The following is a 26,586-nucleotide window of genomic DNA, read 5'->3' as shown; positions in this document are numbered from 1 at the left end:
TTCTGGAGTGGATTCATTGGGCGAATCTACAATGGTGATAGCAGGTGACTAAGGGTCAACAGGAGCAGCTGTAAGGTGTAATGGTTGTGTAACAGCAGGCTGGGAGAGGTGGGAGACGGTGGTTGAGGCAACATGATCAACGTTGTCAGTTGTGGAAGTGGTTATAGAAGTTACAGGAGCAGTTGCTTGGGCAGGAGACAGGTCTGCAGGTGCAGTAAAGTTCAGGACGTTAGGAAGGATCTTGAGGATGTCTGCTGAAGGTGTGGAGTCCGGAAAATTGAAGGCAGACATGTTGTTCAGACGGAATAGTTCGTTAATAGTGGTGTTGAAAGTGCCGGGGTTTGCTGCGTTTGCAAGGTGTGCGTACACCATGCAGTACAGCACCTTGGAGGAATCTCCGTCAGGGAGTGGAGAGAGGGAGTTGCTGGGCGATGGTGCGTGTAGAGTCTTGGTGGTGTCAGTTTGTGGTTTGGTTATTGCAGCATATGTCGGTGAATTGGAGGTGTTCTTCAGAACTTTAGTTTTCTTCAATACGATGTCTTTCCTGAGTGGGCACTTAGCTGCAAGGGTATGATGATTACCCTTGCAGTTAAGACAAGTTGGTGCTGTAGTAATGGTGCAAGATCTGAAATCGTGTCCATCATTCCCACATTTTGAACAAAACTTCTTATCCTTGATGGGGCAGTCCTTGGTGGTGTGTTTATAGGAGTAGGAGGTCCAGCAGTGGGAGATGTATGTGAAACGTTCTTGTTCTATATGACTAGGGTGAATGTGGTAATATGAGATGGCCAGACCGTCAGAGAGAGCTTGGGCAGCCATGGAGATGTCTGAAAATGTAATCTTTAGCATAGATGAGGCGTTAGGGATCTTGTAGATGCTGTCTACCGAGGCCCAGGTGTTTTGTTCCTCAATAGATGTCTTCAGTGCTTCAGTAGAGAGAGAGGTGACCATATTGTCCAGTCTTTTCACAAAGACCGAACGTTTCGACTTCAAGAATGGAGACGGGGATAGAGTGAATTGTTGTGTTTGTAGGGTCCTGATTGAAGAGTCGTCCATAAGTTTTGATGCTTCCGTGTCGTCTGTGCAGACGACAATGAAGGAGTCCTTCAGAGAGTGGATTGCCGTAAATTTGACCTGTAGGGGGTCTTAATGACGGTAGCTAAAGCTAACTTCGAGGAGTCATTTATTGCATCATTCACAGGCTTGATTTTCACATGATTCGACAGCATTGTGAAAAGGATGTGACGTTTGTGAGTTGAAGTTGTTGTTAAAGATTCGCCGGTATTCTCCCGGCCCGGGCCTTTTCCAAGTGGTGGCCCGGCACTGTCTGAGACCTAAGTCTTCCATGGAAGGAGGCACAAGTACCCCCTCGTCTTGTGAGCTACATGCTCGGGCTCAGGCACCAACCCTGCCCTAGAAGGGCTGGGCATGGTGTCGATCTTACCCCTCATCTTCGGGATCAACTGTCCCCAGGCCTAGCCATATTCCCCGCCCTCACGGGGCTCGTGGGGAGAAGCTAGGCCTCTCTGGTCTGCCATCCCCGCCCCAAGGGGGCTAATGGGAATGACAGTCTTGTGAGCTGAAAGCTCTGGCTCAGGCACCTACCCTGCCCTAGAAGGGCTGGGCATGGTGTCCTGACACTGGACTGGTGAGTTGAAGTGACAGGATGGAGCCTTATATAGCGCCAGGAGGTGAGACGTAGGTCACTAGTAGAACGCAGATGTTGGGAGGTCAGGTCCCTCTCAAATCCAGCCGTTCTCACTAGTAGAGGTTGTCGAAGTTGATTTCAGGTCTGTACCAAGATATCCTTGTGTTGCAGTGTCTGACAGATTGAACATTAAAATGGTATAAAATACCGACAGGTTGTTAGGTAAGACACATAGGCAACAGTTAGATATCTTTATTTCGAAACGTTTCGCCTACACAGTAGGCTTCTTCAGTCGAGTACAGAAAAGTTGATAGAAGCAGAAGAGACTTGAAGACGATGTGATCAGTCCATCACCCTTAAAGTTTTGAGGTGTTCAGTCCCTCAGTCTGGAGAAGAGCATTGTTCCATAGTCTGAAACAATATGGAGTTGAAGTGTGTATGTGTGTGCATAATGTTCGTCAAGACCATAGTCCTGGCACGGGTCTCAATCTTGCGATGACCCGTCTCTGGCTCCCGAGGGAGAAAGGTTTCTACAATGATGCGACATATGTTGTTCAAGCACTCTTCTGGTCAGTTCAACTGGTGCATCTCATAAGCGACAACACCGTATGTACTCCTAACTATGGACACTAGCGAGGAGGAGGATATGTCGTTATCACAGGTAACAGCTTGTCTGGTTCGTTGACTCCATGGTACACTAGTGTGGCCGCAGTCATCTCTGGTTCCTCTTCGGGAGGGAATATCACTCCTAGTTGCCTGCGGAGTGTCTCAGTAACTTCGCACTCCAGAAGATAGTGTGTTAGGGGCCGCTGGACAACGTGCTGACAGTACTGGCACATCTCCTCCTCAGCCTTGTCTACCATCATCTTGGCTGTGGGAAAGCCCAAATGAAGCCGATGGATGGCGGTACACTGCGCTCTGGACCAGCTTCTATCATATGGAGGGGATTCTCCCTGAGTCGCTGCTCGGTACCACTGTTGAGATGGGGTATCACCTAAGACCTCCCCCATAAGTTTCATGGCTCTGGCAGCCACCAGTTTGGTCTGTCGTAGGCTGATTGGGACAGTAATCCCAACATGTGGATAGTCTGTTGCTGCCTTGGCTGCATCATCTGCCGCCTCATTTCCCCGGATGCCAGCATGGCTGGGGATCCAGTTCAATGTCGATCTGTTACCCTGAACTTCTAAGGCTGTCATTATGCTCAGGATCGATGTGATGAGGTGAACATTGTCCTGTGGTTGAGGATGGGAGAGGGCATTGATTGCAGAGGTGGAATCAACATGTATGACAGGTCGGAGTCGATGTCGTAGGGCATGTGACAATGCCTGCTGAATCGCCACCAGCTCAGCTTGAAGGATCGTGCAGTGGTCAGGGAGTCGCCAGCCTTGTGTGTGACCATTGTGGTACAGTCAAGCTTCTGCTCTCTTCCTGTCAGGGTCGACAGAACCATCTGTGAAATACACTGCACATGTGCCTCCCTCTGCCAGTGCCATGCTTGTCTCAGCATGATTGCTGAGGGTGTCTTGACTGCAGAGACGCTTAGAGATGGGTAGCTGCATGATGCAAACATCGGCTGGATCTGGGCGCCAGGGAGGTGGTGGATGGTACCCAGCAACAGGAAGGTCACAACTCTTCTCAAGGAGTAGTTGTATAGGCAGCAGCTTCCGCCCAGCAGCACAAAACGAACGAATCAAGGAGTAGTCAGTGAAGAGTGTGGGATCTTGTGCCATGGTTGTCAATATCCGTCTCCTTAGTGGGGTACCTTGCTGCCTGTGCAGAATCGTGGCCACTTTGCAGGCGTTTATGTATCTTACTCTGTCAGCCAAGGAAGGAAGCCGGGCCTCAGATCTGAGACATACTGTGTTGGTCCAGATGGGGGCCCCATGCATAGTTCTTATCGCCTGATTTTGTACGACCTCCACCCTTTGCCTGCTCTGCGGGAAGAGATGAGCTAACGCCGGTGCACCGTAGTCAATGAGCGAGCGTATAGCTCTTCAAGTATCAGGACAACTGTTACAAACAGTGCTTTGGGATGGCAATGGGCAGCCCGCTCAGTGCTGTGCTTGCCAACCTCTTCATGGAAAACCTGGAGACAGAGAAATTCAGCACCCTCATTCCCAACACCGTTACCTGGCTAAGATACGTTGATGATATATTGGTTTTCTATCCGAGACGTCTCAATATCCAGGCCCTTCTCAACAAGATCAATGCAGTTGAACCATCAATAAAGTTTACACTTGAATTCGAAAATGATGGCAAACTTCCTTTCCTCGACGTTCTACTGTGCAGATCTTCCGACAGTGACAAACTTCTCTTCAAAGTGTATAGAAAACCTACCAACAAGGACGAACTTATACACTTTTATTCACACCAAGACACCCGCACTAAGAGAGGAGTCCTCAATGGCTTCTTCTTGAGAGCTCTTCGCATCTCCAGCCCTTGTTTTCTAGAAGAAGAATGGAAGAATGCACTTACATAACACAAGCCTTTACACGTCTTCAGTTCCCATCTTTCTTCATCCGAGATTGCAGACTCAAGGGCACAAGCTATCCTCAACAAACCGCCCATGGAACAGCCCCCTAAACAGTTCATAGTACTCCCATGTGGCGATGTTGCCACGAATACTCGCCGGGCACTTGCTATGAGCAACATCAACGTTTCCACCATAAACACATCATCTATCAAAGACCTCACTACGAAACGCAGTCCCACACTTTTAACTTCTACAGCAGGCGTCTACACTATCCCCTGTGGGTTCTGTCCCAAGAAATATGTAGGCGAGACAGGCAGAGATCTTGCAGTCCGCCTGAATGAGCATCGAAATGCCTCTAACAGAGACGATGTAAGGTACGCCTGTGTCCTCCACAGAGACTCCACGGGGCATTTGATGAACTGGAATGAGGCACAACTCGTTCTCACCGAACCAGACCTCAGACGCCGACGGTGCCTAGAAGCCTCACTAATCACCGTCACCGACACTATAGAACGCAACACTGGAAACTACAAAATTTAAAAAACATTGGCATACATGATACTTAAGCAGCACCAACCCAACAACACAGGAGTCACATGATTTCATCGTCTACCCGTCCTCATCATAGGTAGAGGTTGTTTTGATGAACATCAAAATGGTATACAATACCGACAGGTTGTTAGGTAAGACACATATGCAACAGTTAGACAGCTTTATTCCGAAACGTTTCGCCTACACAGTAGGCTTCTTCAGTTGAATACAGAAAGTAGGCAGGAACAGTAGAGATGTGAAGACGATGTAATCAGCACACGAAAATCACTCACTACGAAAGCAAAAGACTTGGCAGACGATGCAACATCCCCCCAATGAAAAGCAGGGGTGTCACTAGCACGTTAAGAGACCATACAATAAGTGTCAGGGGCCCGAGACTGTTCAACTGCCTCCCAGCATACATAAGGGGGATTACCAACAGACCCCTGGCAGTCTTCAATCTGGCACTGGACAAGCACCTAAAGTCGGTTCCTGATCAGCCGGGCTGTGGCTCGTACGTTGGTTTGCGTGCAGCCAGCAGTAACAGCCTGGTTGATCAGGCTCTGATCCACCAGGAGGCCTGGTCACAAGACTTCTACAACTAGCCCATCAATTTGGGAAGGACCTACTTCCACTGGGGAATCCCGCCTACCAGTGACTATGCCCTCGTCTGCTACACGTCCCTTTCACTGACGCCTATATAAGCGCCAGAATCTCTACAACCACGGTGCTCTAAACACCACCTCCAAGGCCGAGGGACTAATTACCTCATCTTTTGTATATAGTTCTTCGTTTTTCTTATTATGTCCAAGAATTTGTATTGATAAAGCCACTGGATGGCGAAACGTCTACAATAAAGATAACCAGATGTTGCACAAGTGTCTTAACTTTCATCTTGTCGGTATTGTATACCAGTCTTGCACAAGAAGTCGTATGATTCTAAATTCCCAGTCAAGAAATTCCAATCAATATGACTAAAGTTAAAGTCTCCTAGAATTACTACATTGTGATGAATGGTTTGAAAAACCGACAAGTTGAAGATTGAGACACTTATGCAGCATATGGGAATCTTTATTCAGGAAACGTTTCGCCACACAGTGGCTTCATCAGTCCAATACAAAGAGGAAGGCGTAAGGAGAGGAGGAGTATGAGGTAATCAGTCCCTCAACCTGGAGTCGATGCGTTCAGTCCATCAATCTTGTAGAATGTACAGCATAGGGCGTAGACGTGGCTTATATACTGTAGTGAGGTGAGGTGAAGCAGGCGGAGGCGGGGTCATAGTGGTACCATCCACTAGTCGAAGTAGGTCTTCGTCCAAAGGTTGAACAAGTGTTGAAGAATTCTTTGTAACAAGATCCCATGATGCTGCAGTGTCTGACAGTTGTGATGAATGGTTTGAAAAACCGACAAGTTGAAGATTGAGACACTTATGCAGCATATGGGAATCTTTATTCAGGAAACGTTTCGCCACACAGTGGCTTCATCAGTCCAATACAAAGAGGAAGGCGTAAGGAGAGGAGGAGTATGAGGTAATCAGTCCCTCAGCCTGGAGTCGATGTGTTCAGTCCATCAATCTTGTAGAATGTACAGCATAGGAACGAACGAACGAACGAAAGTTCAGGTAAGATCCCAAATGGGATGAGCGGGGAAGACGGGACAGACGAAGAACAGTGCTGGAGAGGAGTGTTCTTAGTCGTAGAAATAGAGCCAGGGCTTAACCCAGCAGCGAGGCGATCGTGGGACAGATATTGAGAAGAGAAATTCAGGCTCTTCTGTTGGGACTCCGGTGGGGTGAGCGGGAAGGAAGGGACATGCGACGTTTAGAGCTAGAGAGGAGTGTAGAACTGAGCCATGTCTTAACCCAAAGGGTAAGGCGAACGTGGATCAGAGAATGGTACCTGTCATAGAAGGTACCTCTCGGAGAATCCAAGGTTATTTGTAAATAGGGTTAGGAGCAGGATCATGCAAGGAGTAGAAAAGGTTGTGTTGGTTTGTGGGTCTGCGAATGTCTTCGTCAAGGAGAGAGGTCCAGTAGTCATGTCGTGTCACAAGTTTGTCAATCTGTCTGTCACAGAGCGTCTTCCAGTACAGATTCAGCGCAGGGATGTCTAACTGGGCATGTAGAGACTCGCATGTGGCGAAGTCCTCCCATGTGACATCAAGCACCCAGCGCAACACCTTGTTCTGGACACGCTGCAGTTTAAGTAAGTTTGTTTTTGCTGCAAGAGAGAGGGCTAGAGGAGAGTAAGTTATCAGAGGACGTATAAGGGATTTATAGAGGTGTAGTTTGGTGCGTTGAGAGGCATGTTTCAGCTTGCAGAGGCCCGCAAGGGCCTTACTAGCTATTGCATGCCTTGAGTGAATGTGTCCGTGTAAGCGTAGAAGGTAGTCAAGATTAACGCCAAGGACAGTGACAGATTGTGTCATGGGGATGTAAGTGCGGGTGTCAGCTGTTCTGAGCTCGACAGGTAATGGAGGATCACGTTTTCTGTAGTTAAAATATGTAATGCTGGATTTAGCTGCATTGGTTTTGATCCTCCATTTTTGTTCCCAGATGGCTATCCTGTCGACCTCATTTTGTGTTTTGTGTGTGAGTGTATCTATATTGGCATGAGTGATAAGTTGTGTAATGTCATCTGCATAGGCTAGTGTGATGGAGTTTTGGTATACAGGTGTTGGAATGTCGTTAGTGTATAAAATGTAGAGGGTAGGGGAGAGGACAGATCCCTGGGGTACTCCAGCATTTAGTGTGAAGTAGTCAGAGTAACAGCCTTGGAATTTGATTCTCATGGTACGGCCGTCTAGGAAGTTGCAGAGGAGTTTACGAGTAGTGAGAGGCAGGTTAAAGTTAGTGCAGAGTTTGTACTTGAGCCCTTGGTGCCAGACAGTGTCAAAAGCTTTTTCAACGTCTTTTGCAACCAGGGCTGTCCTGTTTCTTTGTTCTGTGTTTATGTGGATGTAGTTGAGAATGATGTTAATGGCATCTTGTGTGGATCTGTGTGTTCTGAAGCCAAACTGACCATCAGAAAGTAGAAAGTTGTGTTCCAGGTATCTGCGAAGGCGATGGTTGATGAGTTTTTCAAAGAGTTTACCTAAAGTTTCGAGAAGGCTGATAGGGCGATAGTTTCTAGGATCAGAGTGGTCTTTTTTGGGTTTAGGAAGGAGGATAAAGCCACTGGATGGCGAAACGTCTACAATAAAGATACCCAGATGTTGCACATGTGTCTTAATTTCATCTTGTCGGTATTATATATCATTCTTACACAACATCCATTCTGGCAAGTTCACTAATGATTACATGTCGGTTGGCTACATCGAAAGCGGATTTAAGGTCAAGGAAGGTAGTGTATGAGCTGTCAGTGTGCAGGGTGAGAAAGGTGGCTATGCAATGATGCACGCTCCTTCCATGCATGAAACCATGTAACCGGGGAGACAAAAATTGTTTGATTCTGTACATGTGCAACATCATGGAATCTTGATTCTGAGGACATGTACATAACCTTCACGATTACGACAACTACTACTACAACTAACCCATCTCTTTGGGAAGGACCTACTTCCACTGGGGAATCCCGCCTACCAGTGACTATGCCTTCGTCTGCTACACCTTCCTATGGTTTAGAAATATACCTAGTTGGATGAATCTTATTGTGGCTAGCTGGTCTAGTGGCTAACGCGACGGGCTGGAGTTTTGAGACTCTATGACCGCGGGTTCAACCCCGGCCGGGGGTATGGTTTATGGTTTACACCTGACGTTACTATATAAGCGCCAGGCTCCTTGCTTCTGCTTCAGAATCTCCACGACTACGGTGCTCTTCGCACCTACTCCAAGGTTGAGGGACTGATTACCTCATCTTCTGTACATAGTCCTACTGTCTTCAAGTTATGTCCTAGAATTTGTATTGATAAAGCCACTGGATGGCGAAACGTCTACAATAAAGATACCCAGATGTTGCACATGTGTCTTAATTTCATCTTGTCGGTATTATATACCATTATTGCACAAAGATACCCAGATGTTGCACATTTGTCTTAATTTCATCTTGTCGGTATTATATACCATTCTTGCACAAGGATGTATAGAGTTGAAGAACAACCTGAGGACTCCTATTATTTATGCTTCTTGATATGAAGCCAAGGATTCTATTAGCTTTATTGCGAACACTTATGCACTGTTGTCTTGGTTTCAAATTACTGCTAATCAGAACTCCTAAATCTTTTTCGCAATCGTAATATTAAGATTATATTATTTAGTTTATATGTGGCATGGTTATTGTCCTGTCCAACATTTAGAACTTTGCATTTGTCTATATTAAACTGCATCTTCCACATCTCCGACCACTGCATCAGTCTACTCAAATCTTCCTGGTGTGCTCTAATGTCCTCGTCAGAATGAATTCGACGGCCTATTTTGGTGTCATCGGCAAACTTGCTGATGTCGCTCTTTATGCCCTCATCAATGTCGTTTATGTAGATTGTGAACAACAGGGGGCCCAACACTGACCCCTGTGGAACACCACTCGTGACGCTTCCCCACTCTGATTTCTTCCCATTTATGCAAACTCTCTGCTGCCTATTTGTCAACCATGCCTCTATCCAGGAAAAAATTTCTCCTCCTATTCCATGTGCCTTAATTTTCCTCAATAGTCTCTGATGTGGGACCCTGTCAAAAGGCTTACTGAAGTCCATATACACAATATCATATTCATTACCATGATCTACCTCCTCAAATACCTTAGTGAAAAAAGTTAATAAATTCGTAAGGCAGGAACGCCCCTTTGTAAAACCACGCTGAGATTCGTTGAATAATTTATGCTTTTCAAGGTGGCTACGAACTGCCTTGGCAATTATTGATTCCATAATTTTTCCCACTATGGAGGTTAGGCTTATTGGTCTATAGTTCGAAGCTAAGGACCTGTCACCTGCTTTGAAAATAGGTATCACATTTGCCATTTTCCACTTATCTGGCACCATGCCAGTTTGTAGTGATATGTTGAAAAGATTAGCCAAAGGTTTGCTAAGCTCCTCTTTACATTCCTTTAGAACCCTTGCATACAGTTCATCAGGGCCTGGGGATTTGTTAGGTTTTAATTTATCTATTTGCCTAAGGACCATGTCATTTGTGACCCTAATCGTGCACAGTTTATTATCGTCCTGTTCCACATAATTTATCATTTCTGGAATATCGCTGGTATCCTCCTGTGTAAAAACTGAGAGGAAGTATGTGTTAAAACGTCTACACATTTCCTTATCACTGATAGTGAGCTGACCCGAGGAACTTTTGAGTGGGCCTATCTTGTCCCTGATCTTACTTCTGTATACCTGCAACTTTGTGTCTTTTCCTACATCTTGTCAGTATTACCATATCATTTCCTCCTAGCTTTGGTTAACCCAATAATAGTCAACGTGAGAAAGTTTTTGTTGGCCTCATACATAATTTTAAACTTCTACAGTGGTTTAAGGTTTTAAATTGTGCAGAATTTAACGTACGATAACTCCTCAGGGACAAGGGCCTTGATGCCGGCGAGGGGCTCTTGATCGAACCTGACTGCCTCCTATTTCCCAGGCGTTAGGTAAACCCTACGGGTTTAGGGCTTCCCATAATTAAATCGAAATTAACCTGCGATAACCCAATAAATGTACATAATGTACTTTAAATGTGCACCCGTGACATTGTGCGCCACAGAATATATACACCCAGAGGTGTATTTTTCTGGGTGTATATATACTATGAGTTTAATCACTATTTTAAGGGTTAAAATATTGCTGTCTGGTGGTGAAAAGGACCCCAACGGATATCAAGGACACCAGTGGAAATAAGTCACTTAGTGTGACTGTTTTTGGGGTTATCCTAGGTAATTTACACCTATGTTACTATGTACGATAATTTGTGTAATTTTGTTTATGTGTACCTGTACCAAAATAAACTTATTGTGCACCCTTAATTACCCTAGTGTAGTCAATAAGTTTTACCTCCCCCTACATTAACGAATGTGTGCCAGCCAAGACCATCATAACAATCTAAATAAATGTTTGTATAACCAAACCTTTGTTAAAAATATTTGTTGAGTGTATTAGTGTTGTTGATGGAGGAAGAGGAGGTGAGTGGCCGCTGGTGACGCCACACACTGCTACACTCAATACCTTCACTACACTCTCCAGTGTCTTCAAGAATACTTCTGGTGTTGTTGAGGTATTCACAGGAATCTCTTCGAGTATATATAGTAGGTTGTATAGACATGTGAGGGATTACTGTTGTGCTCTACGAGGGAACATCAGTCTTCTTGTTCTCTGGTAAACTAGAACGAGAATGTAGATGTGTCGAGGCAATACTAGACAAAGCTGTATGTATGTAGCATTAGGACTATTACCAGGAAACTGGGGTCATAGCCAGGGAAACATGGATATAATATACTAGTATGGTACACTGGTACATGGTACAAGAAGCTACGAGACTACTGTATGAAGGCTGACAGAGCCAAGGCCAGACCTATCACCATATATTTACTGGATATTTACACGTGTTTATTTCTCTTAGTGTATATATGCTGAGAGTTTAATCTCTATTTTAGTGACTAAACTTTTTTCTTGCGATGAAAAGTTAATCACAGCCTTAATGACCCTAGTGTATTCGATAGGACTTGAACCCTATTAACCAACCATCAAGTGGGTGCTTTAAGCCAAGGAACTGGAGGCTATTCACTCTTTCAGTGTTCCCAATGAAAAATTCACATTGTGTGACTTGCATTATTTCAATTTAAGTCGACATATGTCCATAACACCTGTGTGCCCTCAGGGCCATTGAAATAAAAATGCATGGTATGTACACAAAACCTAAATAAAACCTTGCTGTATAGCCCTTGTGGCTTAGCGCTTCTTTTTGATTATAATAATAAATAAAACCTTACCAGTTGCCTCCCATTTCCCAGATGCTGTATAACCCCTACAAATTTAGAGCTTCTCTATGAACAATTATAAAAATGCAATTATAAATATGCTAAACTTCATTTATGCAGCTCTTGAGAACAGTGAATATCAGGTAGGTCTCTATATAGACTGTCCCTTGTGGGTTTAGTGCTTAGTTTTGATTGTAACAATAATAATCATTTTAGACCTTAGGAAAGCATTTGATACTGTACACCACTCATTCTGCACCTTAAACTTGAACATTATAGTATCAGACGGAGGTCATGCACTGGCATTTATAAGCCTTACCTTAACAAAATTTAGTGTCTCCATAAATGTGACCTATCAACATTGGGGTGCCCCAAGGCAGTGAGTGTACTTGGCCTTCTGCTTTTCCTCGTATACATCAATGATCTTCTAAATTCACCTCGACAACTTAGACCTGTTCTGTTTGCAGACAACAAAACTTTTTTTTTTTCATCTCCCACCGAAATCCAAACCCTCTCAATAACATTGTTAATGAGGAGCTCTTAAAGATGTATCTACTGGGATGACTACCAACAAACTTGCTCTTAACATTGATAAGACCTTTACAAGATGTTTGGGAACAGAGTTACATATGTAAAACAAATGTTATGATCAATGGTTCTCCCACTGCAAGACACAATGAAGGTCTATTCCTTGACAGCAACTTGAAATTCAACACCCACATTAAGCACATAAAAAGAAAATTGTCCAAATTAGTAGGCATCCTCTCTAAGATATGTTGCTCTGTACCTCAAACAGCATTACTTACATTATACTACTCTTTAATCTATCCCTACCTCACCTATGCTGTTTGTCTGGAGATCCACTACACTAATAACCTAAAGCCATTAATAACTGCAAATAAGGCAGCTGTACAGATGATCACTGAATCTAGTGCCAGACAGTGCACTTCTCCACTCTGCAAAAGTCTAAACTTGCTTAACCCTTAAACTGTCCAAGCAGATCTACGTTCACATGCATAGTGCTCCAAAAGTAGATCTACGTTTTTTTACATATTTTCAAATACAGTGGACCCTCGACCAACGATGGCATCGATTAACGATAAATCCGACTAGCGATACATTTTAATGCAAAAATTTTGCCTCAACTAGCACTAAAAAACTCGACCAACACTATTCGTTTTGTCTGAGACGCGTCCACTTCTGGCCAGTGTTTACGAGCCAGCCAGCCACTGCGGTCGCTTCCAAGCATACAATCGGAACATTTCATATTATCACAGCCTTTTTAGTGATTGCACCTGCAAAATAAGTCACCATGGGCCCCAAGAAAGCTTCTAGTGCCAACCCTACAGCAAAAAGGGTGAGAATTACTATGGATATGAAGAAAGAGATCATTGCTAAGTATGAAAGTGGAGTGCGTGTCTCCTAGCTGGCCAGGTTGTACACAAAACCCCAATCAACCATTGCTACTATTGTGGGCAAGAAAACGGCAATCAAGGAAGCTGTTCTTGCCAAAGGTGCAACTATGTTTTCGAAACTGAGATCGCAAGTACTCGAAGATGTTGAGAGACTGTTATTGGTGTGGATAAACGAAAAACAGATAGCAGGAGATAGCATCTCTCAAGCGATCATATGTGAAAAGGCTAGGAAGTTGCATGACGATTTAATTAAAAAAATGCCAGCAACTAGTGGTGATGTGAGTGAATTTAAGGCCAGCAAAGGTTGGTTTGAGAGATTTAAAGGGAAGGGAAGTAACCCCAGAAAAGGACTTGCCACCTCAAGTCCTAATGGAAGGGGATTCCCCTTCTAAACACTAGACCATCAACACACTCCCCTCCTCCCATCCCATCAGTCATCACCTGATCTTCAATAAAGGTAAGTGTCATGTAACTGTGCATGTCTTCTTCAGTTTGTGTGTATTAAAATTAATATTTCATGTGGTAAAAACAATTTTTTTTTCATACTTTGGGGTGTCCTACACGGATTAATTTGATTTCCATTATTTCTTATGGGGAAAGTTAACTTGACTAACGATAATTTTGACTAACGATGAGCTCTCAGGAACGGATTAATAGCGTTAGTCGAGGGTCCACTGTACAGTGGACCCCTGGTTTATTATATTATTTCATTCCAGAAGTATGTTCAGGTGCCAGTACTGACCGAATTTGTTCCCATAAGGAATATTGTGAATTAGATTAGTCCATTTCAGACCCCCAAACATACACATACAAACGCACTTACATAAATACACTTACATAATTGGTCGCATTGGGAGCTGATCGTAAACCGGGGGTCCACTGTATAACCAAAAAAAAAAAGTGGATCAGTTTTTTACATGTTTTCAAATGTAAAAAAAAAAAAATTACTTTTTTTTACATACTTTCAAATGAAAGTTAAGACACATGTGCAACATCTGGATATCTTTATTGTAGACGTTTCGCCATCCAGTGGCTTTATCAATACAGATTCTAGGACATAATAGGAAGACAGTAGAACTATATACAAAAGATGAGGTAATCAGTCTCTCAGCCTTGGAGTTAGTGTTCACAGCATCGTGGTGGAGGAGAATCTGGAGCAAAGGCAAGAAGACTGGCGGTTATATAGGCGTCAGTGGATAGGGACGGGCAGCAGACGAGGGCAGTTACTGGTAGGCGGGATTCCCCAGTGGAAGTAGGTCCTTCCCAAAGAGATGGGTTAGTTGCAGCAGCCGTGAAGAAGGTCTTGTAGATGTCCTCTGAACCAAGATTCCATGATGTTGCAGTGTCTGACAAGTTGTGCAAGAAAGGTATAAGATACCGACAATATGAAAGTTAAGACACATGTGCAACATCTGGATATCTTTATTGTAGACGTTTCGCCATCCAGTGGCTTTATCAATACAGATTCTAGGACATAATAGGAAGACAGTAGAACTATATACAAAAGATGAGGTAATCAGTCCCTCGGCCTTGGAGTTAGTGTTCACAGCATCGTGGTGGAGGAGAATCTGGAGCAAAGGCAAGAAGACTGGCGGTTATACAGGCGTCAGTGGATAGGGACGGGCAGCAGACGAGGGCATAGTCACTGGTAGGCGGGATTCCCCAGTGGAAGTAGGTCCTTCCCAAAGAGATGGGTTAGTTGCAGCACAACTTGTCAGACACTGCAACATCATGGAATCTTGGTTCAGAGGACATCTACAAGACCTTCTTCACGGCTGCTGCAACTAACCCATCTCTTTGGGAAGGACCTACTTCCACTGGGGAATCCCGCCTACCAGTGACTATGCCCTCGTCTGCTGCCCGTCCCTATCCACTGACGCCTATGTAACCGCCAGTCTTCTTGCCTTTGCTCCAGATTCTCCTCCACCACGATGCTGTGAACACTAACTCCAAGGCTGAGGGACTGATTACCTCATCTTTTGTATATAGTTCTACTGTCTTCCTATTATGTCCTAGAATCTGTATTGATAAAGCCACTGGATGGCGAAACGTCTACAATAAAGATATCCAGATGTCGCACATGTGTCTTAACTTTCATATTGTCGGTATTTTATACCTTTCTTGCACATACTTTCAAATGTTGAAAAAACATAGATCTATGTTTGGACAGTTTAAGGGTTAATATACACAAAATTCAATTGTACTACTTTGCATACAACATATACAGGACAGTCAATTGTAATATCAGGCCTGCTCTGAAATTCGTTCTTGATGGCAGCGGTGGCCCGGTGGCCTGGTGGCTAAAGCTCCCGCTTCACACACGGAGGGCCCGGGTTCAATTCCCGGCAGGTGGAAACATTTCGACACGTTTCCTTACACCTATTGTCCTGTTCACCTAGCAGCAAATAGGTACCTGGGTGTTAGTCGACTGGTGTGGGTTGCATCCTGGAGGACAAGATTAAGGACCCCAATGGAAATAAGTTAGACAGTCCTCGATGACGCACTGACTTTCTTGGGTTATCCTGGGTGGCTAACCCTCCGGGGTTAAAAATCCGAACGAAATCTTATCTTATCTTAACAGAAGTAATAGGCATAATACCAGACACAAATACCTCTGTTATTCCACATGTCCAACTCTACCTGTGTAAAAACTCAATATGTATAAAAGGACCAAAATTCAGGAAATCTTTGCCTGAAGATTCCAGAGGCTTCCTGTCTGCCAACCATTTAAAAGTTACTGTTAAAAAACACCAACTTACTGTGATCCTGACAACTTACGAAAAATGAGAGAAATGCATCATCCACAGTGCCATACACATGGTCAAGTATGGTGCAATAGTAGTAGTGAAAGTTATGGCTAGGGCACTTGTGATAGAGGAAATAATATCAACATCTAAAGTGGAATTTTTTTTTTTTTCATTTATTGTAATGCCTTTAGCTCGCATCTGAAAGACCTGGATTCAGCCTTGGCACGAGTAGAAAGTAGAAATGGTGGGCATGTTTGCTTTCACCTGTTGCTCTCATTCAGCTAGCAGTAAGTAGGTACTTATTCCTTAGTGGATTATTGAGTGGAGAGAGGATCAAAGAACCCCAGTGGACCCTAGACTTTTTTTTTGGTTGCTGTGCAATCCGTGAAATGTGTTCCTGTATTCCATAGCTCTCGCTCCCCCTTGCCTCAGTGTACATGTTTGGAATATTACAGAATGCGTCTTAAACTGAAGGGAATCAGATGAGACAAAAGTCATCTTATGGTAACTAATATCCAAATTTCTTTAATGAAAATTTAGGATATGCAGACCAAGTCTAATTCAGATTTTTCACAGGGACCAAAGAGATGAATATCCTAAAATAAATAAGCATATTAACCCTTTGACTGTTGCGGCCGTATATATATGTCTTACGAGGTACCGTGTTTGACGTATATATACTCATAAATTCTAGCAGCTTCAAATCAAGGAGGAGAAAGCTGGTAGGCCCACATGTGAGAGAATGGGTCTGTGTGGTCAGTGTGCACCATATAAAAAAAATCCTGGAGCACGCAGTGCATAATGAGAAAAAAAAAACTGACCGTTTTTTTTAACTAAAATGCCGACTTTGTGATCTATTTTCGTATAGTATTTATGGTTGTATTCTCGCTTTCTTGGTCTCATTTGCTAGAATGGAAAACATATTATAGAAATAGAGGTGATTTCGATTAATTTTACTATAAAAAGAACCTGGAAATGGAGCTCAATGTAGGGGAAATGTTCGATTTTTGCCGATGTTCAAAAGTAAACAAATGATGTCATTGTCCAATAAATGTCCAACTAGCCATTCTAATATGCAGTCATGAATGGGTTGATGTTATTTACACAATTATTACAGTATTGCAGTAGTCTGCATAATAGTAAATCTTCTATTTTTTGTTTGAATAAAAATTCAAAATAGAAAGCAAGAGTAATATCAGAGGGGCCTGGAGACATGACTGATGAACAAAGAAAATCTTATTTTAGAGCCAGAAATGTCTGCATTGTTCATTGTAGACCTTATTTTGAAATTGTCATATTTTTTAATTTTCGTGAAATTGGCCAAATTGCAAATTTCTGACCACGTTATTGGGTAGTTGAAATAAGTAAATGGGCAGTTTCTTGTACTCAATCGATAGAAAAAACGGAGTTCTAAAGAAATAGCTATGAGTTTTGTCGACTGGAACAATGGAATTAGCCGAAAATAGGGCTCAAAGTAGGGGAAATCGCCGATTTGTAAATATCGCCGAGGTCGCTAACTTCGCGAGAGCATAATTCCGTCAGTTTTCCATCAAATTTCGTTTTTTTTTGGTGTCATTACAATCGGGAAAAGATTCTCTATCATTTCATAAGAAAAAAGAATTTTTTTTTGTTGAAATTTTGCGACACCAGGAGACACCTCAAGATTGGGGGTTGCGACAGTCAAGGGGTTAAGCTTGAAGGTGCTCGAATGTCGCACTATCAAGTAATCAGCACAGATGAGGTGTGGCACTCAGAAATTATTGCAGGAAATATGTACAGTGCAATATTTAAAATTCTCCGTTTTCTTCCCCCCTAAAAAAAATCAATTGGTCCAGCTTTTAAGAAAGCAAGTTTTGTGTAAACTTAGTGTACATAAAATGCTAATTTTTCACAGTGGTCTTGAGGGTACATAGATGTTATAGACATATAAAAACATTAAGTTGATTTAGCCCAGGATAATCAAATAATCAAAATTACGAAATTAGTTTTTTGGCCAGACTAGTTTACTGAGGAGTCACAGATTTTGTGTGTAGCATGCACTTGTAATATTTACAGTAAACATCCTTTTCTCACTATCAAATGCATATACTGTACAAGCCTGATAAAATGTTTACACTATCATATATTAAGAGAGCAATAGAGCTAGGCCTTAAAACTGCATATACAGTACACACATTAGTTCTTTCAACAAACTGGCCATATCCCACCTTGGCAGGGTGGCCCAAAAGGAAAAACGAAAATTTCTCCTTTTAAATTTAGTAATGTATACAGAAGAAAGGGTTACTAGCACCTTGCTCTCAGCATTTCAGTGGCCTTCTACGACATGCTTGGCTTACAGAGGAAGAATTCTGTTCCATTTCCCAATGGAGATTAGAGGAAATAAACAAGAACAAGAACCAGTAAGAAAATAAAGAAAATCCAGAGGGGTGTGTATATATACGTATGCTTGTACATGCATGTGTAGTGTGACCTAAATGTAAATAGAAGTACCAAGACATACCTGAAACCTTTCATTTTTATGAGTCAGAAAAAATACACCAGCAATCCTGCCATCATGTAAAACAAATACAGGTTTCCATTTTCCACTCGCTTGGCAGGATGGTAATATCTCCCTGGGTGGTTCCTGTTTACCATCCTACTACATAAGACACACATTAGTTATCTTAAAATATTTTTGTCCTTAGCTTACAGTAAGTGGTGAATATATTTATTGTAGGAAGTCTGATTCAATGAAGAATGGGTATACAGTGGAACCTTGGTTTTTTTCATTAATTCGTTCCAGAAAGTCTGACGAGAACCGAATTTGACGGAAACTGAAGCAATATTTCCCAAAAGTAATAATGTAAATCCAATTAATCCGTTCCACTCAAAAGTATTAACAAAAAATACATTTTATAGAGAATAACAATAGTTTTACATACAGAAAATAATGAGAAATAAATATAAAGGACTAATGAAATGGAAAAATGAACATTTAACATCACTTTACCTTTACTGAAGACTCTTGTTGGCGTATGGAAGACGGCAAGGAGGGGAGAGGGAGAGAGGTTATCTTTACCACCATCAGTACTACTACGACCCTCTACCACCATCACTACCACCCTCTATGACTACCACTACCACCCTCTATGACTACCACTACCACCATCACTACCACTCTCTACCGAAGAGAAACAATGCTAGACTGACTCAGAATGCGTGGGATGCTTTTTGTGGGTGCAGGCAGACACATTTAGTACAGCGGACCACTGTCAACTCGACGAAATCCAAGGTGATGAATGAAAACTGGGACAAAATTTTGACAAAAAAAAGTCATCGAAAACCAAATGCACCGAAAACCAGGGCAAACAAAAACCGAGGTTCCACTGTAATTGAAAATTGCTGCAATAGTGAAACTGTGTAAAACAATGCGCTGTAAAGCGGGGCCCTCCTGTAAATTGTCGATTGCTATGGCTATTGACAAGTTGATTGAGTTGTCAGGTGAATCAAAGGGCTAGAATAATGTTTCTTTGTGACAGGCCAAGAGCTAACGAATTTCTATTTGATGAATGAAAAATTACACAGGGAAAGATCAAAGCACATGAAATAACCTTTCTTAGATGAAATATTTAAAAAGATAGCCAGGCACATGTGTCATAGTAATCCATCTGAAAATCCTTTGGCTTTAGCTTCAGCTACCTCAGATGTCCTCCCTGTAACATAACAAATCCATGATGAAACTGTTAACTGTGAAACAGACAGTAATCCTGACAACCTTCGACTTCCAGACCTTTGTGATGAGCGCCACTGTTCCAGTAAAATTCTAAAATTGACTACTTTGGGAGTGGTGGTACTGCAACATTCTTTTTAAATGTAGTAATTAATAAACCTCTTCCATTTATACTAATGTTTAATGTAAGTCTCCAGGAGACCATGGTGGGTTAGAGGTGTGATAAATTCTCATTATGTGTCCTCATTTGGTTCGGCAAAATCGGTATTCTGGCAAGGCCTAAGAACCAGAGGTGCTGGAAATTAATGTTATGCCTGTATAACTGTAAATTGAGTGTGTACAGTATTATATTTAGTATACAGTAGAGTGGTAAAGTTCATAAGTGTTTTTTTTTTTATTTATTTTTTAAACATTCTGATTTAATGGACTTTTGGATTGTCACCTCTATTGTTTATGTACAGGGGTTACAGTATTAAGACAAATTGTTAATTTAGAAACTTAAACTACATAGCAACTGAACTTAACCTTGCTAATATTTATATACTATAAATTACCCTAACATAAACCTTGATATAACAGACTGATGGGGGGAAGAGGGTGTTGTTCAAATGTTCATTAAATCAGAATGCTGAAAAAAAAAAACACTTGAGTACTCTACTGTATACCTCATATAGTAATCTAAACACAATTTCCCAAAAGAAGGTAAAAGTACAATTTAATCAGTGAATTTTGCCCATCATTTTAAGTCTGTTATATTGTAGGTTAACTGTACTTAAGAAATTTAGTGCCAATTATGGTATGTTTTCCATGGGGGTGCAAATTTTCAGTAATTCTATTGCTGCTGCATTATAATAAAATTTAAATCTTTACTTTTTTCCTTTAAATAAAATAGGGTGCAACTTTTTTTCAGCAACACGCATTCCTCATCTGGGGTAATAAGGGAATGGAGAGAAGAATTAAGCTGAGGACTTTAAATGAGCACATTGTTTGTGCTATTTGTTCTGGCTACCTGGTTGATGCCACTACAGTCACTGAATGTCTTCATACTTGTAAGTTTTAATTAGTTAACTAAGTTTTATTATTGAACATTGCATTGTCTTTTTATCACTGTACATAGTACAGTGGAACCTCTGCTTACGAGTGCCCCACCATGCAAGTTTTTCAGGATACAAGCCGTTGCTCGGTTGATTTTTTGCTCCTTGATATGAGCCAAAATTCAGGTTGCAAGCTTCCCTCTCAAGGGAGGTTCCTTGACACTGGTGAGGGGCTCATGATCTAGGGAATTGTATCTCTGCTCCAGTTCCCTAAATTAAGCCCGAATACCTTCCATCCCCTCTCCCCCCCACAGGCGCTGTATAATCCTACAGGTTTAGCACTTCCCCATAATAATAATAATAATACATGTATGTACTATAATAATTTTTTTTTTCAACGTACCAGACATATCCCACTGAGGTGGGGGTGGCCCAAAAGGAAAAATTAAAGTATCTCCTTTCAAATTTAGTAATGTATACAGGAGAAGGGGTTACTAGCCCCTTGCTCCCAGCATTTTAGTCGCCTCTTACGACATGCATGGCTTACGGAGGAAGAATTCTGTTCCACTTCCCCATGGAGATAAGAGGAAATAAACAAGAACAAGAACTAGAAAGAAAATAGAAGAAAACCCAGAGGGGTATGTACATATATCCTTGTACATGTATGTGCAGTGTGACCTAAGTGTAAGTAGAAGTAGCAAGATGTACCTGAAATCTTGCATGTTTAAGAGACAGAAAAAAGGACACCAGCAATCCTACCATCATGTAAAACAATTACAGGCTTTCGTTTTACACTCACTTGGCAGGACGGTAGTACCTCCCTGGGCGGTTGCTGTCTACCAACCTACTACCTAAACTATAATAATTATAATAATAACAAATGAGCTTCAGAATGCCGCCACTAGATGGCACAATGAATACCACAACAACGTTCACCATCACCAGTGCATGTGCTTAATGCTGGGTGCAAGGATTTCTCACGTTTTGCATACGTTTTGTGCAGTTATTTTGCCAAATTTCTTTTTTCTAACCATGGGTCCTAAGAAAGTAAGTGCAAAGGACAGTGCTGAGAAGAAAAAGAGGATGATATCCATGGAAGTACAGCATGAAATCATAGATGAATACAAGCGAGGTGTGCGGATTGTGGACTTGGCCAGGGAGTACCAGGTAGCACTTCTACTATATGTACAATACTAAAGTAGGAGGAGTCTATAAAGGCTATATCATCCATGAAAAGATGGAGAAGCTGCTGTTGATGTGGTTGACGGAGAAGCAGCTCACAGGAGATACCATGACTAAGGGTATTGTCTGCGAGAAGGCACGAGGCATTTACGCTGATTTTCTGCAGAAGACCCCAGGCACTTCAACGGATGAGGCATTGGAAAAGTCGTTTAACCCTTTCAGGGTTTCCGACGTACTAGTACGGCTTACGCACCAGGGTTATTGACGTACTAGTATGCATAAATTCTAGCGCCTTCAAGTCAAGTGGGAAACAGCTGGTAGGCCTAGATGTGAGAGAATGGGTCTGTGTGGTGAGTGTGCATGGTAGGAAAAAATTCTTGGACCCAGTGGCACACTTTGGAAACGCCATTTTAGTACACCTTGCTCACCATGCCTCGCGGTAAGAAACTCCTCACTCCTTGGCGAATTGGGACACTTTTGTTCCCCAGTGACAGTTCTAATACAGATGGAAGTGCCAGTGAAGATGAGTTTCAAGGTTTTGATGAGGTTGTGACCAACACTAATGATCATAATACAGTGGACCCCCGGTTCGCGAAGCCATCGGTATCCGATAACTCCGGTATCCAAAGCATTATATCGCAAAAAATTTGCCTCGGTTCCCGTTACAAAACCCGGTATGCGATACGATTCGTACGAGACGTGTCCACATATGGCCTGAACTGCCCCGTGTGTGCCAGTGTTTACAAGCCAGCCAGTGTGCGCGCATCTAAGGATACATTCGGTACATTCCATATTATCCATATTATCACTGTTTTTGGTGCTTGTTTCTGCAAAATAAGTCACCATGGGCCCCAAGAAAGCTTCTAGTGCCAACCCATTGAGACCAAGGGTGCTAATGACTATTGAAATGAAGAAAGAGATAATTGCAAAGTATGAAAGCGGAGTGCGTGTGTCGGAGCTGGCCAAGTTGTATAGTAAACCCCAGTCAACCATCTCTACTATAGTGAGCAGGAAAACGGCAATCAAGGAAACTGTTCTTGCAAAAGGTGCAACTGTGATTGCGAAACAGCGACTGCAAGTGTTAGAAAATGTTGAGAGACTGTTATTCTTCTTGATGATTTGCCGGTACTTCCGGCCCGGGTCTTCTCCAGATGGTGACCCGGCGAGAGACTGTTATTGGTGTGGATAAATGAAAAACAAATAGCAGGAGATAGCATCTCTCAAGCGATCATTTGTGAAAAGGCTAGGCAGTCGCATGAGGATTTAATTAGAAAAATGCCTGCAACTAGTGGTGATGTGAGTGAATTTAAGGCCAGCAAAGGTTGGTTTGAAAGATTTAAGAATCGTAGTGGCATACATAGTGTGGCATACATAGTATGATGAAAATCACCCTGACACAGCTACTGCAAGCCGTGTTGGCAACCTGTACACTGACAATGTTGTGAACCACTTTAGGAAAGTCATAAAGGAACGAGAGGTACAGGCCTCTATGGACAGATATGTTGCGCAACAGAGGTCCGGTGACTCTCAAGCTGGTCCTAGTGGCATTAAAAGAAGAAGGGAAGTAACCCCAGAAAAGGACTTGCTACCTCAAGTCCTAATGGAGGGGGATTCCCCTTCTAAACATTAAAAACTTCGACACTCTCCCCTCCTCCCATCCCATCAATCATCACCAGATCTTCGTTAAAGGTAAGTGTCAATTATTCTATTGTGATTATTCTATTGTTATTATTGTTATTGTAATTATTATATTGCATTAAACTTAATATTTCATGTGGTAAAAAGTTTTTTTTTCATACTTTTGGGTGTCTTGCACGGATTAATTTGATTTCCATTATTTCTTATGGGGAAAATTGATTCGCTTTCCGATAATTTTGGAATTGACGAGCTGTCAGGAACGGATTAATATCGTGAACCAGGGGTCCACTGTACTGGTAATAGTGAGGAAAACCCAGATGACCCTCAGCCTCCCACCTCTGGTGCTGGGCCATCTTGTTCACGCTCAGTTGTACCAGAACCAAAGACGAAACTCCTATTTTCCCATATCCCGGACCCAGATGTCAGCATTGATGATAGTGATAGTGAATATGAACTCCAAGCTCTTGAAAACAGTTCCAGTAGTGATAGTGAAGTGGAATATTGTCCAGTGAAGCGTCAGTATATACGACGCTATATGCGCTCTGGTAGTGTGCCATATGCTATTCCAAGGGGAAGGAGTACATCTCGGAGTACATCCCATGGCTGTACAACAGGAACAGATAGTGAAAATGAAGATGATAGTGTTGCAATTTGGATGGAAAATGTGCATGGTGGTAGTGGTGGTGGTGCCAGCCGTGAGGCACCAGCAATGGGCCATGCTGCCACCCTCGCCGCTGCCTCAGCTGATCTACAACAAAGGCCACCATCCTCCACCCACCCACCACACCAGCCTCTACAACCACAGCCTCCACAACCACAAACTCCACACCCACAAACTCCACACCCACAACCACCTGTCAATATCCAGTACCCACCAGCAGACTGCACCTGGGATTGGCAGGAAGCTGCCAGTTTTGTTCCAAATCCCCATCAGTTTGATGAAAGGCAAAGTGGAATACAGCCATCTTGTGCACTTGGGAACAATGCTAGTGAACTGGAATGTTTCGAGTTATTCTTTGACGAACCCCTGATGGAAATTATTGTCAGGGAAAGCAACAGATACTTCGATTACACCATGGCAAACACAATACTTTCACCAAAATCACGTCTACACTAGTGGAAGGAAACAACTGTGGCTGAGATGTATCTTTTCTTTGCCACAATAATGCTTATGCCACATGTGTATAAGCACACTGTGAAATCATACTGGTCAACAGATCACCTGATTGCAACCCCAGGTTTCAGTGATATAATGTGAGTGAATCGATTTGTGCTACTATTATGTATGCTTCACTTCTCAGACAAAACCAGGCCTGACAGAAATGACAGGTTATATAAGATTAGGATTGTGTTTGTGTATCTGAAAGAGAAATTCAATATGTATTTTTATCCCTTCAAGAAGCTTGTTATTGATGAGTCTTTGATTCTGTTCAAAGGAAGACTCTCATTCAAGCAGTACATACCAAGCAAGAGGAAACACTTTGGTATAAAGTTGTTTGTGCTTTATGATTGCTACAGTGGTCTTGTATTGGATATTATTGTGTACACTGGAAGTTATACATTGCAAAATACCAGGAAGTTATTGGGCATCTCTGGTGATGTGGTTAGAACAATGATAGAACCATACCTTGGTAAGGGGCATATGTTATATACTGATAACTGGTACACAAGCCCCTCACTCAGTGATTTTTTGCGAGTGAACATGACATGTGTTTGGCACAGTGCATGCAAATCGTAAACATATGCCCAGGTTTGACGCTGGCACTCGTAGAGGTGAGGTGCAGGCGTTTATTGCCAATGATATCATGGCATTTCGGTGGTATGATGTCACACTGTTGTCATCATTTCACCCTAACAAAATGACAAACACTGGCAGGCAGCATAGAGAGAGCAATGAACCCATTCTAAAACCTGCAGCTGTGATTGATTACACCTTCAATATGTGCTCAGTGGACAAATGTGACATGCAGATTGGGTTTGCTGATTGTGTTCACAAGAGTTATAAGTGGTACATAAAACTCTTTTTCCATCTTCTGGACATTTCCATGCTCAATGCTTATAATATGTATGAGATGAGGACCAGAAACAAACCACCATATGGCGAATTTTGTTTGTCTGTCATCAGACAAATAGTATTCAAGTACCGAAGAGCAACACCTGCAATAGAAAACTGCCCACTAAATTATCAACAACTACCTTCTCGCCTGGAGCATTGTGATCACTTCCTGATACAACTGCCTGCTACTGCTTTCAAGAAAAAGACTCAGAAGAGGTGTTACGTCTGTGCACATACAAAAAAACGCCCACAACAATGCAGAGACACTAGTTTTATGTGTGAGGAGTGTAAAACACCACTGTGTATGACACCATATTTCAAAGAGTTCCACAGGCTGCAGAATTTCTAGAAACATTCCCTCTGCCTGTATATGTGTATATAAAATATAGAAAAATAGTAATAAACAACATTTTATATCGTTTGTGTGTGTAAACAGCTTTTATAAACAATATAGTGACAACAGTGTTTGTGCAGTTATTGTGTAGTAATTAAAGAGAAAAAACTTACAAAATAGTGATCATATTGGTCTCACAGGCCATAAAGGTTACTTGAAAAAAAAAAATAATAATAGAAAATAATACCGAAAAAACTAAAACTAAAACCGGGTGACCAGCAGTCGGCGATGTTGCTGTATGCAGGTCATTTTCTGTCAACTTCACGCCTCCATATCTTGGTAAGTATTGATGGTAAAAAATTTTTGTTTAGCCTGTAAGATTTAAAAAAAAAAACTGTCTTTTCATAAGAATTTTTTTTTTTTTGAGAATTTTTCGACCCTGAGAACAAGTCTGGGAGAGGGCCTGTCGACCCTGAAAGGGTTAAAGCCAGTCAGGGCTGGTTCGAAAAGTTTAAAAGGAGGACTGGCATTCACTCTGTTGTCAGGCATGGTGAGGGAGCGAGCTCTGATGTGAAGGCAGCCAAGGATTTTCTCAAAACTTTTGTAGAAGTGATAGCTGAAGGATACATCCCTCAGCAAGTCTTCAATTGTGATGAGACAGGGCTCTTCTGGAAGATGCCAAGGAGGACTTGCATAAATGCAGAGATGATGATGCAAGGCCACAAACCCATGAAGACACGTTAACCCTTGCACTGTGCACCAATGTGAGTGGCGACTGCAAGATTAAGCTGCTGCTTGTACATGTATATCATTCGGAAAGCCCCAGAGCCTTTAAGTCACATTAGATTCTAAAAGAAAAACTGCAGGTTATGTGGAGGGCAAACCTGAAGGCATGGGTCACCAGGCGGTTCTTTGTGGAGTGG

At 42.4% G+C, this 26,586-nt stretch overlaps 1 protein-coding gene across 4 annotated transcripts in view; it reads left to right on the top strand.

The window, feature by feature from the left end:
* Positions 1-10,484: 10,484 nt before the first annotated feature.
* l(3)73Ah (lethal (3) 73Ah) overlaps positions 10,485-26,586 on the top strand; it is a 55,759-nt gene continuing 39,657 nt past the window's right edge. The window contains exons 1-2 of one of the 4 annotated variants that reach the window (XM_070083719.1): positions 10,485-10,507; positions 20,330-20,468. In XM_070083719.1, coding sequence (XP_069939820.1) covers positions 20,363-20,468 — 106 coding nt within the window. In that variant the 5' untranslated portion in view covers positions 10,485-10,507; positions 20,330-20,362. Of the gene's footprint in view, positions 10,508-10,714; positions 10,846-10,924; positions 10,947-11,451; positions 11,472-20,329; positions 20,469-26,586 lie in introns of those variants that run through there. The other 3 variants (XM_070083718.1, XM_070083720.1, XM_070083717.1) reach the window with 3 other exon arrangements.

Source organism: Cherax quadricarinatus, chromosome 10 (genome assembly GCF_038502225.1).
Source record: "Cherax quadricarinatus isolate ZL_2023a chromosome 10, ASM3850222v1, whole genome shotgun sequence".
NCBI lineage: Eukaryota > Metazoa > Arthropoda > Malacostraca > Decapoda > Parastacidae > Cherax > Cherax quadricarinatus.
The sequence above is the reverse complement of the archived record's forward strand: the minus strand, read 5'-3'. Positions and strand labels throughout refer to the sequence as shown.